Genomic DNA, 13,560 nt, shown 5'->3' with positions numbered 1-13,560 from the left:
GCTACACAAGAGCTTGCAGCACCAAGAAAAGAACCCATATAATCAAGTGGAATTAAGTATTAATAAAGTTTAAATCACTATTCTGGTGCAATTCCTTCAGGTGCTCAGAATGCAGAGTGGCTGTTGCTTTTTGAAAATCCAGGCTGCCTTTAGTGGAGTGACAGTGGTACTGAACGTACATTTGCTCACCAAAAGCTGTGTATTTACAGAATTCTGAATGTTTGGGTTTTAGATGAAAGAAAGTTACAAGTTCAGGATTCTAATTGTTATATTCCACTTCATTTTTATCAAATAGTAGGGTTTGTATCTTACTTTGGAGGGAGACTCTCTTCCTCTTCTTGCTCTCTGCTTTATGTCAGTTCACAAAATCTAGAATTTTATGCTATAAAAATCAATTTCACTTGTGGAGGAGGATTTGTGTTCAGTTAAAATCTTTTTCAAAAGTACTTGAACATTTCTGGTTGTGTTCTTGTTTCAGACAGACAAGAACATCTCCTTTATGGATATATTGCTTTGCATAAAACAAACCCCCTTTCCTGACTCCTTTGTCAAAGCATCACAGGTTCTGTACATGTAAATCAGCTGGAAAATGGGGAAAAATAGATTAGTTTTGTTAAGAGAGTGGAATTAGTGCCATTTTATATATACACTTCCTTTTGAAAGCACACATTTCAAAGAATACAAAAAAATCAAACTCAAAAATGTGTGCATGTGCACATGTTTGACCAACTGCAACACTACAAACAGCTGAAAGCCTTTGAATTGGAATTTGTCCTGTTGGTGTCCAGTGGTTTGCCAGACACTTAAACTGTGAATGTGCTTCTACTTTTCTTTGCCTCAGTGGAAGTAATTAAATCTTCACACTATGGTGGTGTGGCATGAGAAACAGGAGCAAGATGGGACCTGTGGGTCACCATAACATCCCTGGGATTCCACACGCTCCAGAGGTCCATGTGCATTTATGAGGGTCTCAGATGGGGTGATTGTGCCTGGAAGGATACGCTGGGGGTTTTTTCCCCCCTAGCAATTTCCCCCCTTTTTTGTTTTTTTTTTGGTTTTGTTAGGGTTGTGTTGCTTCACCAGCTCTCATGTTGATACTGTAGCTCTTCACTGCACTTCATAGCATCCACCTGTGCTTTGTGGCAGTGCTGGGTTGTTGTGTTTGCTCGTGGTGGCTGTTGCATGCTGTGTGTGCACGTGTGCATGTGTGTGTGATGTCTGAAGCGCTCTCATTCGTTTCTCTTTTGAAATCCTGTCTCTGACCATCCCTCTTTTCCTGGATGGAAAGGGACTGCATTGCTCTGATGTCGTGAACTAACAGCTGTGCTGAATTTGACACTATTTTCTTTATCAGTTATTGCTTTCCTTTTTCAGTCTTGCTATGTTGTATTTAATTTTATTTATTTTTAACAATTGTAAGCACATGCATTCTCTGACTCTTTAGAAACATGTTGCTGGCTGCTTCAGTCCATTTACATAGAACACTAAGCAGGAGTGCCCCAAACCATTTAGAGGAAGGAGGTTACATGAACTTGTAGGTTAGTTAGGATTGCGTGGGTTCCTTGGTAACATGTAAGCTAGAAAAAAAAGGTAGCCCAGAGAACTTTACTGTAGATCTCTAGAGTACCAAACACTCGTTTACTGATAAGTGAATCTACCAAAGTTACCTGAATACAACCTCAAAAATATGGTGTATTTGTTGTAAATTCTCAGTATATATCAAATTCTCAGTGGAATATCAAATCTTAAGTAACAGAGGGCTATTCATATGTATATAAAATTAAATCTGTGCGACTCCTGCAGGCTGATGGTTCTGAAAGGGACTTCTAGACACCTCAGAGTAGCATAGTCCTAATACTGTTTTAAAGTACAAATTCATTCTAATGCTAACCTCCATCATTTATCCTAAATGACTGTTCTTTAGGGTGTACTCAGTCTTTACAGCTGGAGAATCAAACTGTACTTGAGGAAGATTATGGACTCAGAATAATTTAGCCCAGCTTAGTAATAGAGGAATGGGTATTTGTCAAAGATATGGAAATCAAAAGGATATGTTTGACTTATTCTGTGGGTTACAAAAGAAAGGAAATAGCCTCGTCAAACCCAGAAGTCTTTTTTGTTGTCTGGCATTGTTATGCTGTCATAGGTTAGGCTGGTCTGGAGTTTTGCCCACTGTGGAGCATTTGTGCTGACCAGTTGCTGTTGAACTGTGTGACAAAATGTTTTGTAGCAAAGGGGGCACATGCAGATACTGCTAAACCTTTTGAGTCCACAGCGGGGGAAAGCACATCAGAAACCTATGGCATTATAGAGCTTCTTATATGGAGCACAGACAGCAATCTTAGAGCCCTTATTTCCAAGAATTCTAGAAATTCAAGATGTCAGGCAAAATTTAGGAAAAGCCATTGATAGAAATGACAGCACAAGTCAACCCCTCGACCCACGAATCTGAGTCTACACATCGCTCTCTGGAGATAACTAGAATTCATGAGGCGCCTGCTGAAAACAGATAGAAGGGTTATAAAAAGGAGTTTGGTTTCTAAGCTAGCATGTCAGGTTAACCTTTAGAGAAAAGCTCACTAACCTTCCCTTCATGCTCCCCCTCCCCTTAATTCCTGGAGGTTGCATGTGCTTCTCATCCTGCCAGTGCACTGCATTTCTTGTTTTGCGATTACTTTTGTCTGTTGTCCCTCTGTCCTCAAAGATGATCACCGCACCTATGGCCCGAGGTGGGATGCAAATCAGACCACGGTTCCCGCCTACCACCGCTGTGTCTGCTACAGCACCAAGCTCCATTCCCTTGGGCGGACAGCAAATGCCACAGGTATTTACTGAGTCAAAGCACATTGTGTCAGGGATTCACTGCCTGGTTGTGTAGCACTGGCTTTCAAGCGAGGGGACCTTCACTTTTGCACCAAACAACGAACTTGCTCGTGTTTCTCAGGGTGTTGGGCTGTTTAGGTTGGGTTTTTTTATGGATCCCTTTTCATTTTAAATAATAGGTTTACTGAGAGCTTGGGATATCAAATAAAGCATTATTAAAGTGGTGCAGGTCTTTATTTTAACATTTCAAACTTTTCCGTGTTCAGAATTGATTCAGGTCTCAAATTAGAGGTCCTCACTCTACGAGTGTGAATTTATGAGACTGTTGCAAGTCTGCACTGCAGTTTACTGGCTGAGTTGTGACCAGGACCTTGCTTGTCATATGTTCATGCTCTGTACAGGTGCTTTCTTCATTACTAGTAAACTGGGGCTCATTTCAGTTGGAGTAGCTCCTTGGCATAATATCAGGGACCCAGAAAAATTCGAGCTGTTCTTTTCTTTCGTGGTTGTGTAGGAGCAACTGCCAGAAGAATTCCACTTGTACCTGCATCAAAGAGCCTGTGGGGGCAGGCTGGCAGCACCTGTCCAACTGTTGCTGGAAAGTGTATGAGGCCAGAGTACTGCATTTCTTCTCAGGAATTTGCAGAGGTAGTTAAAGTGACCAGAAAGATTCTGTAGTCCTAGGCAAACACATCTGTTGTTGTTTCTGGTTTAAGTTGGATGGTCATTTCAATCCAGGACAGTGTTTATATGTTAACTGACAAACCTGGGCATAGCTGTGGAGTCAGAGAAGAATCTACTCTGAGCTTTGGTTGGTGTAGCAGTTTGTACAGAGAGAGACAATCATCTCCCATATGAAATACAATATTTGGTTTGATGGTGAAGCTTTCCCATGGGTATTTAAGTATTAGTTTCACTTATATTTAATATTTGACCGATAACAAAAGACCTCTGGTTCCAGCATTCAGTGCCATAGGCTGATCATTTAGCACTGTTGTTGTTATTGAGGAGCTTTGATTTCCAACACCAAGTGAACTGATCATCAAGGACCTCTCTCAGTAGGAGGCCAAGGATTGTGAAAATGATGTAGAGGGCTGAACAACTAGAGAAGGCAGAAGAAGAAAAGAAATTTTTCCTGAACAATGATTTACAGTAAAATGTAAATGCTTTCTGGAGTTTTCCTTTTGGCTAAAAATTTCCTCATCACTACCCATCAGTTCCTTGTTGCAATCTCCTTTCCTTGCCATTGGCTTCTACATATCTGCACACTCTTGCTACTGGGAGCTTCTGAAAGCTCTCACCAGCCTTATCTCCTGAGTGCTTTCCTTGCCTGAGACTCAGCAAACTGGAGACAGGCCTTATGGCTGGGTTATCTTCCAGCATAGTGGGCTCTGAACACTAAGAATAGCTTTGATTTAGTGGATGTAAATGCAGACTTTTATCAGGCAAGCCTAAATATCTCCTGGCCAAGACTTCAGCAGATTAGGGCTTGGTGTCATGATCAGGACACTGTAGAGTCACAGAACATGGATATGTTCAGTGGGCTGCCATGGCTGACCATGAACATGCTTGTAGGGCAGAAATTCATATCCCTTAGTGAAAAAATATGTAGTTGCATTTCTTTATATCTGTTGAAGATGAAGGGTATACAAATGATAAGTAACCATGGCTTAACTCTGGAGTTAAATTTGAGTTCAATGGAGTTAAAGCTCTGGAGGGAAGGTTTTGTTTTTCTTTTGGGTTTATAGATATTTTTGTGGTGGGTTTCTTTTGGTGGTGGGTTTTTTTTAAGCCTTCTTTTTACTCTGAGTCAACTGAAAAGAGCATTACCTAGAAGTTGAAATTTCGTTAAATTGTTGTAATCTTAATCCATATCCTGGAAACAATGTAAAAACCTAAACCTGAAGATCTATTCTGGAACAAGACATCTGAAATTATTATGTAGCAAATGAACTGCTGTCCAAGCAAAGCAAGGCAGTAAGTTCAGAATTGCACAGTTCTGATTGCATGTTTCTGAAAATGTCACAGTTTTGCTTACTGTTAGACATTGGCCTTTGGTATGCTCAAATGAAGCTGGCAGAGAGCAAACCTGTTGTAAGGAGGAAAGCTGTTTGCCTGTTCATGTACTTGAATGAGAAGGGATAATGCAAAAACATTCAATTCATTCAGTGCTTATGTGCACAGTAGATGCTGCATGTCCTTTTCTTCGCTTTTCTGCACCATTTGTAAATTAATGTGAAGGGTCCTTGCTGTTCAAGTAGATACAGAAGCTTAAATCTGGCAAAAAACCTAGTGAAACTCCTTTCTCCTTCCTTCCCAAGACATAAGGATTGAAGTAATCCTTTGTAACCAACTTGAGACACTAAAAAGGGGCCTGATTTTCAGGAAGTGATGAACCACTCAAAGTGGTCTTAGTTTGACCTGAGGAAAAATGGGTGCAGCATCCAAGCTCTAAATTATTTGCTGTTTAATACAATGTTAAATAGACCTGTAAGAAGTCAGGGAATGCTTTTTGCAGTGTCCATCCCAGCTTCCTTCCAAACAGTGGTGAGCTGCTTGCTTTCTATGGGAGGCAGACTGTGCTTTTCAATCCCAAAAATGCTTTTCCAGCTGTTGAGGAGACAAATGCTGTTAAAGAATCCACTTCTTATGTATAACAGTAAGCACAGCCTCAGTGCTTGTTGATTATGGAGAAAAGGAAGATATGGTAGCTGATTTAAACATCATTTCAGCCTCACTTGTTCTAACTCTTATCTTCGTGGGAGAGGTTGCAAAGGTATCGGGGTTATTGAAGGTTGAAAAAAAGCCATTGTGGTATGTCAGGCTGCATTTGATTTTAAACTGTTCTTTAATGGCTGATAAACTAGCATCTTCAAGCCTAGTTTTGCACAGAACTGGGGATTATTCGTGCCCTATTTTATTTTGGTTTTTTTTGTGGAATGAGGCATCTTGCAGAACTGCAGTGTGAAATTCCAATCAGAGCATTTCCTGTTGTATTCAGTGTGTACATGCAAAAGTAGACCATATGATACCTTTAAAATGTGCTAAATATCATGTCCATGGATGATTTAATGGGTACTTAACAAGAGGGTGAAGGATAATGCCAATTTGCAGCACCCATGACATGTCTGGGACTTGTGGATTTACTGTGGCCTTTGCTTAAAATTGATTTAGACTGAGGGAAACAGAATTGTTAATTCATAAAGATACTAATCAGTGACTTACAGAATGGACATAGAGGTTGCTGAGCCACGATGTACCTTTGTATGTACTTATTTATAGCCTCAGGTCACGAGAACTCTGCATGTGCCTTACACAAACACGATCACTTAACATCTTCATTACTGTATCATGCTCCAGGCCACTGTACAGGTTTTCTTGTTTGGTTTTAAGTGATCAAGGGAAAAAATGTGTATTAGAACAAATGTGAGAAGTTGCTCAAATCTGAGCATCATCTGGCTCTGGCACTGTAGAGTGTACAGAATAAACTTAGTTGTTACCCAGAGTTTGGTGCTGTTCTGGAAATGTTCTTATTCATCTCTTTGTCCTTCAGGCACACCTCAGCACTCTCCAAAGGTCAGAAAACTACTTCATTTTTTTTTCCACACAGGTGTTCAGTTTGGAGTGTTTCTATCTCACACAGTTTTTCAAAGCTGAATATTTAAACAGGATGTTGCTGATATGGCTTACTTAATTGTTTTTCTTCCTTCTTCCTAAAGAAAACCAGTTGGGATGCTACATTCAAATCTGACTGACCTTTGAAGACTGTAATGAAAAGGTCAAAATAAGGATGGGGTTTTATGACTCTTAATTCTCAAGTGAGAACTGTCTTTTCTTCCTGCTCTTCTTTAGTTCTAATAAAGTACAGGTTTTTTACATGGTACTTCTGACATTTTAATTGCAATATGATGGTTTGGGAAGTGAAAAGCAATTAGTTGTTCAAATTATGTGCAATTTCAGTGGTTATTTCTAGTAAAGTTGATATGAAGTACTGCCCTGAGAGCCTCAAGAGTGATACAGGTGGGACTGTCCTTATGGGGGAAAAAGGAAATTAATGCTTTTCATTTCTTGTAGGCCTGAGGATCCGCTTCTCTCCACAGGTAAAGCTTTTAGTTAGGTTCCCATCCTCTACTCCCTTTTGTTGTTATTGATCTTATCTTTTCCCACCTTTCAGGTCAGCCAGAACAATATTACCATGATGTCATCCCCATCTCCTGTCCAACAAGCTCAAACACCCCAGTCAATGCCTCCACCACCACAGCCACAGCCCTCACCTCAGCCAGGCCAGCCCACTTCCCAGCCAAATTCAAATGTCAGGTGAGCCACACTGCAGCTTCTGAGGACTTTTGTTAATGCCATAAGAGTGAGGTTTTCAGAAGCATTCAGTATATATCTTACTCTGTTTCCACTGAAGTGAAAGAATTTCAATTCCAACTGCACTGAGAGCACAGGTGGGATTGTGCTGGATACACTCTGAAAACCCCCCTTTTAAATAAAGAAGCTGTGTATGAAATCCTCGCCAAGACAGAACTACAGAGTGCCATAACAATGCTTACTAAAATCATATCTGCTCACAGGCTGGTGATCCTTCCTTGTCAGATTCTGGTAGGTTTGATTATGTGCTTATTTTTCAGCTCTGGCCCTGCTCCCTCACCCAGCAGCTTTCTCCCCAGTCCATCTCCACAACCATCCCAGAGCCCAGCAGCTGCACGAACACCTCAGAACTTCAGTGTCCCATCCCCAGGTCCTCTAAACACTCCAGGTAAATGATCTGAGAGCTGTACTGCAGACCATGAGTTGGGCTGTGGTTTGGTAACTGTAGCAGTTACCAGGAAACCTGCTAGTTTTGGCACTTTAAAGAGCTCCACAAAGCAGCTGGCATTGCAAGTAGTGAACATGTCACATGCACCACATAACACAACAGCTTGGGTACCTCAAATCAAAATCAACTGAAACCTCTTTTCTCATCACTGAAATATGTAATGGATTTTTTCTCCCCAGTCTTTTGAAAAAAGAATGATACTTAATTTAATGGAGCAAGTTCCTTAATTCCATCCAGGAAGAAACCCTTAGCAACAGCATAGAGTTGTAAAGGATGTAACTACTTAATCACAGGCAGCTGCTTTGCTCCAAAACACTTCTCCAGGTGTACTGTGACATTTTGCTCTTCTCCCTCCCAGCTACAATAAGCAGTTTCTGATACTGAGAGTGGAGGTGTAACATACTGGCTCCTTCTCACACCAGAGTTGTGTGCTTTGCAGGTTGGAAAGCACTCACTTAAGGAAAACTGCAGCAAATTCACTGTGTTTATTTAATGTTTAATGCATCAGAGTGAGGGCAAAATGAGGACCTAGAAAATGGGTATATGGAACTTTGGAACTTTTCAGAAAAAAATGGTATTACCTGGGAATTGCTGTCCAGTCCATAGAACATGATATTTCTATACAAAGAGGAGAGGATTGGGCAAGCACTTGAACTGTGGAGGGCATCCAGTTATGGATTTGGATGTTTGACATGAGCTACACCTTGAGAGTGTCACGTTTCAGATCTAGATTCTGAAATGTGAGAATAATGTTCTGCAGTATCTTTTATCACCCTGTGACCTGCAGTCTTCCTTCTTGCCAGGAAATCCAAATTCTGTCATGAGTCCAGCCAGTTCTGGTCAGTCAGAGGAGCAACAGTATCTGGAAAAACTCAAACAGCTGTCAAAGTACATTGAACCACTCCGGAGGATGATCAATAAAATAGATAAAAATGAAGGTGAGGTTCCCTATATTTAGCCATGCATTTCTCCCTGTCATCTCTCTCTTCTGCTGAAAGAAGCAGTACTTTGCCTTATGTCATGGTTTCTATTCCAGGGATTAAAAATGTCACAGAAAGTTTGTTGCTCTTCCTTGCCTATAGCTAAAGATTTTACTGTGAAGAGTTGGCAAAATTCTTGTTCTTAAATTCTCGTGAGTTTTCCTTTACTTCTGATGGTTTTCAGACACATAAAGCATATGCAGTGGATATATTTCTGAGTAGATGAAAGATCTGTGGTCCACACTACTGTCTTCAGTGTTGACTTGTGTATACATGACATTATGTACTTTTAACAGTATATTGTATTTCTGTCTACAAGAATTGAAGCTATCCTTGTAGTCAGTGTTTATGTCTCTGGTACTATTTCAGACAGGAAGAAGGACCTGAGTAAAATGAAGAGTCTCTTGGATATCCTGACTGACCCTTCAAAACGGTAATTCTTTCCTTTTGGCTGGGCATTCATTTTCCCAGCTATTCCAGAAATTTGTTGTTTAGCATCCAGCCACGTTTACCTTGAGGCTCTGTGGGGCTCAGATAGCAGGAACACTTCAGCTAAGGTGACCATTTTGTGGTGATGAAGTTTCTCCTGTTCCACAGGTGCCCCCTGAAGACGCTGCAGAAATGTGAAATTGCTCTGGAGAAGCTGAAAAATGATATGGCTGTGGTATGTAAGGCTTTGTGCTAGTAAAGATAAGCAATTAATTTGTGAAAGGCAAGGTAACTTTTTGCATTTCTTGTGACTCATGCTGTTAAGGCTTCAAGTAAGGTTGGACAAAATAGGAAAACAGGAAAAAATGGGCATTTACTTCACACAAGTCACCTGTATGTATCTTTTAACTGAACTTTCAAGTTCTTGTGCTCTGTGCCAAGACTCAAATACTTCTTTTGGTGAACTTTTGTGGCTGATTTCAGGACTGCCTTCCTAAACCAAAGTGGCAGATGTCTTTTTGCTTGTTTGTTTTCTCCTCCCTTACTGTTAATGTGTGCAGTTTGGAGAATAATTTGCATTTCATGCATTGGAAGTTTACTGCTGCAAAATTTTGCAGAATTAATGGTAGCTGTTTCTTTTTTTGGTGATGATTAAAAGACAAAGGGTTTCTGTTGTGTTTCAGCCTACTCCACCACCTCCCCCAGTGCCCCCAACCAAACAGCAGTACTTGTGTCAGCCACTGCTGGATGCTGTTTTGGCCAACATCCGTTCCCCAGTGTTCAACCATTCCCTGTACCGAACGTTCATGCCGGCCATGACCGCAATCCATGGGCCGCCCATCACGTACGTATCACCCCCCTGCTGTCTGTCCTCAGCATTCATTATTTGGGGAAGAATGTTTATTTGTAGAAGCTGTTAAAAGAACAGAGGGGGTGAGTTATAGCTTTCCTTTTGTGACCTGTAAAGTATTTGACAAATACATTTTCACCTGGTCCTTTTGTGGACTGTGCTTTACGCAGGGCCCCAGTCGCTTCCCCTCGAAAACGGAAATATGAAGAGGATGAAAGGCAGACCATTCCAAATGTCTTACAAGGAGAAGTTGCAAGATTAAATCCTAAATTCCTGGTGAACCTGGACCCTTCTCACTGCAGCAATAATGGCACAGTTCATCTCATATGCAAGCTAGGTAAGCAAGGAGACGCTAAGGGCTGCATTCAGAAAGAAGTGCTGAGCTTGATTGTAGGAATTTGAAACAGTCTTGAATCTGGCTAACCTGTGACTTCTGCATGAAGTCTGTACTTATATCTATACTTATCATAGCACTACATCATCACAACATTCTGCACAGCCTGTTTCAGGGTACTCCTGGGGATTTCATTCACACTGATTGATCCTTTCTCTGCACTGGAGTTGCAATTGGTAACCTCAGTGTGTAGAAAATTACTTGTTGCTAGCAAAATCTTGATTCCTGATATGTGAGTTGTTGTGCCTCCATCAAGTAGGACAGAGCTAGAGAAATGGTGAGTTAATTTTTGGGATGGTCTATTTCAGTTTGTACTAATGATCACTTGCAATGGTGTATGTTCAAGAAATTAATTCAGATTGCTTTTTTTTAAAAAAATCCTAGCTGAATAATCATAAAGTGGTATAGTCTGTTTACTTGTTTTGTTCTTGGATTCCAGTAGGGAAAATAAGTTCTTTCCTCCCCCACTTCCTTTGAAGTGTCAGGATTGGTTTTGTCCTGAGCATTGATACATGAGGCACTTAGTTTTCAGAAATGAGGTGTCTAACTTGGTGAAGTTGAGCTGATGAAATGGTGAGAATGGCAAGGTGCAGAAGTGTCTAAGAGATGGAGCTATATTTGCCAGGCTTTTCTGCCAAAAGTTTAAGAGTGTTGGTAAAGTGAGCAATGAGATTTCATTTCAGTAAAAAAGGTCAGGTTCGTCCTTGGGGTTCAGAGACTAGAAACCAAGCTGTATTATGCACAACATCCTTCTATCCAGCAAGGAATGCTTTGTTCTGATGGGAAGTGTGTTTGCATCCTAGATGACAAGAATCTTCCAAATGTCCCACCACTCCAGCTCAGCGTTCCAGCGGATTATCCAGATCAGAGCCCTCTGTGGATAAAAAACCCCAGACAGTATGGTATGAGGCTGCTGGCATGACATTTGTTGGGCATGTGTATGTGGTAGTAGGGGGAAGTATGAACACTTCATGTTACTCTTGTCTTTTAAATTTTTTTAAATATACTTTTTTATTATAACTTCCTTTATCTGTTATCTTTTTTTTTTCTTCCAGCAGCCAACCCCTTTTTGCAGTCAGTGTATCGATACATGACTTCAAAACTATTGCAACTTCCAGACAAGCATTCAGTCACAGCACTCTTGAACACCTGGGCACAAAGCATTCGCCAGGCCTGCCTCTCTGCTGCATAACAGCTCACTTTCTAAATCATGAAGCAAGAAAAAAGGTCTCAACAGCTGGCCTCTTCCACATATCACTGGAATTACCACAGTTTGGGGACGTTACTTCAGAAGAAAGAAGCCTTATGTTGTTTTGTTTCTAGGTGTCAGGTTCAGTAGAGAGCCTGATGTTAGACTTAGCCTTCATGCTTTTTATCTTCTGCCTCAGTGGACTTTTGCCAGCATTCTCAAATATACAAAATGTGTATATATGGTTCTTGAGACTGTATTTCAGATGAGTTTTTATTGTCTTCTTAGAGAAGAAATTATTTGTGGACTTCCATCAGGGAGTCTGGTATAAGAGGGAGTAGGGAGAAAATGTCCTAATTTGCTTCAAAGTTTGCTCAGTGCCAGTATTCCTTTCACACTGTATGTTTTGTGACCTCATACTGCCCCAGAAATAAATTAGCTCCAACTAGAATGTGCTTGCAAACTTCTCAGTGGTTGTAGGAATCATTTTGCCTTTTAGCTTTGCCCAGAGATGGGATAAATTACAGCCTTTTAAGGCATCCCTCAAATATGTGAGATAAATCTGGATAATTACACCTGGGGGTGGGAGTGTGGAACTAAACAGAGCAAAAAAAGTATTTTATAGCTTATTTTAAATGCAACTTTGTATAAACGGTTTTTGGTTAGCATGGATCAAGTTTCTCACTCCAAAAGAGCGAGGCTGATGAGAAGGAAAGAGATACTAATGTGCACACTGACTTCCTCTGTGAATTCAGTAAATGTGTGTGTAAAGGTGTGGGGGGGAAAACCAACAGTATAAAGGCCAAGTGACACCAGTCAATCCAGCAGGCTCACAGCTAGATTTCTTTTATTAAGAGTCTTTCTGAGGCATCTGGCTTCCTTTATGCAGTGCAGGGAAAATGCTTCTATACTACATCAGTTTGTTTGAACAGAAAAGGCAAAAAACCAACAGCTCAGGAGTAGAACTGACAATTAGCACATTGTGTCTTGAGCAATGATGGGCACTCAAGTCAGTCATCAGCTGCCTTATTGTTGGGCACTTCTAATGAAAACATTTGCCACAGGTAACTTTAATTTCATGCATTTTTCATATTTCCACCATGCTTATAAATTGCTCCCTCTTGATTTCCTGGTGCAGAATTTCAAATATCAGATGTTCCCATTATATCCTGCCCCATGTCTCTGTATTGTGCAGCAAACCTTGAAGAGTAGCTGGGCTCTCTTACAGTAGTGTCAAGAAATTGCTATGACCTCCATGAATCTGTGTGGTGTCATCAGTTTTAGGATGTTTTTAAATGTGGGTACTTAGTAAGCACTGACTGAGGCAGCAGAGTGCTATCAGTATTTTGTACATGAACTAATGCATTATCTGTTTGTTTCTATTGTAATAAATTTATTATTATTCCTGTGTTAGACATTATACTGCTCTTCCCATATTAGATACCAGTTCTGTTGTGCCACTGGATGATGGTTACTGTGTTCTGTGGTAAGTGAAAACTCACAGGCTTTGCAGGTTAGGGGACAAAAATCATAAATGGCTTTGTGTTCTATGCAACACTATCCTTCACTGTCCTCTGAGTGAACTGGAAGATCTGGTCAAAAGGTTAGTAATGGTATCTTCAAATGACAGATGTAGTTTTTTAACTGGTAAAAAAGAGAGAAATTATGACCCAAGTCCTGCGACCACAGAGCTGATTATGGAAGTAGTGGGAAGGGGCAGTTTAAGCAAAGAAGTTAACAGAAACCAAGGCCCTCATGTATCAAATGCTCCAATCAATGCAGCAGGACTTATCTACAGCAGGACAATGTAAGTAGGAAGTATCTTCTCTTACGCTGGTGTAGAACATGGTGAGATGCAACCCTTGTGCAGCTCTGAGGCACACTGATGGATTTGTTAGTAAAAAATGGTTATTGCGGGCTTCCTTTCATGGTACTGAATGCTCTGGTTCCTACAGCATCATTTTGGATGTTTATTTACATTTAGCTTATAGGTGTTTTTCTTACTGAACCTCATTTTGCTTTGATTAGCCTCTTTCCTGGGTGCATTAATGTGGCATATTTTTTAGTGAGCAC

At 40.6% G+C, this 13,560-nt stretch overlaps 1 protein-coding gene across 4 annotated transcripts in view; it reads left to right on the top strand.

The window, feature by feature from the left end:
• The window catches only part of MED15 (mediator complex subunit 15), a 47,573-nt gene extending 35,635 nt beyond the window's left edge, over positions 1-11,938 (top strand). For 2 of the 4 annotated variants that reach the window (XM_051805426.1, XM_051805422.1), the window contains 10 exons: positions 2,705-2,824; positions 6,998-7,140; positions 7,458-7,585; positions 8,449-8,583; positions 8,995-9,058; positions 9,223-9,289; positions 9,738-9,898; positions 10,075-10,241; positions 11,102-11,200; positions 11,354-11,938. In XM_051805426.1, the coding sequence (XP_051661386.1) occupies positions 2,705-2,824; positions 6,998-7,140; positions 7,458-7,585; positions 8,449-8,583; positions 8,995-9,058; positions 9,223-9,289; positions 9,738-9,898; positions 10,075-10,241; positions 11,102-11,200; positions 11,354-11,490 (1,221 nt within the window). In that variant the 3' untranslated portion in view covers positions 11,491-11,938. The remainder of the gene's footprint in view (positions 1-2,704; positions 2,825-6,997; positions 7,141-7,457; positions 7,586-8,448; positions 8,584-8,994; positions 9,059-9,222; positions 9,290-9,737; positions 9,899-10,074; positions 10,242-11,101; positions 11,201-11,353) is intronic. The other 2 variants (XM_051805423.1, XM_051805424.1) reach the window with 2 other exon arrangements.
• Positions 11,939-13,560: the final 1,622 nt, after the last annotated feature.

The sequence above is a fragment of the Manacus candei genome, unplaced genomic scaffold (genome assembly GCF_025592945.1).
Source record: "Manacus candei isolate 608988 ecotype Guabito, Panama unplaced genomic scaffold, ASM2559294v1 h1tg000064l, whole genome shotgun sequence".
Classification (NCBI taxonomy): domain Eukaryota; kingdom Metazoa; phylum Chordata; class Aves; order Passeriformes; family Pipridae; genus Manacus; species Manacus candei.
The sequence above is the reverse complement of the archived record's forward strand: the minus strand, read 5'-3'. Positions and strand labels throughout refer to the sequence as shown.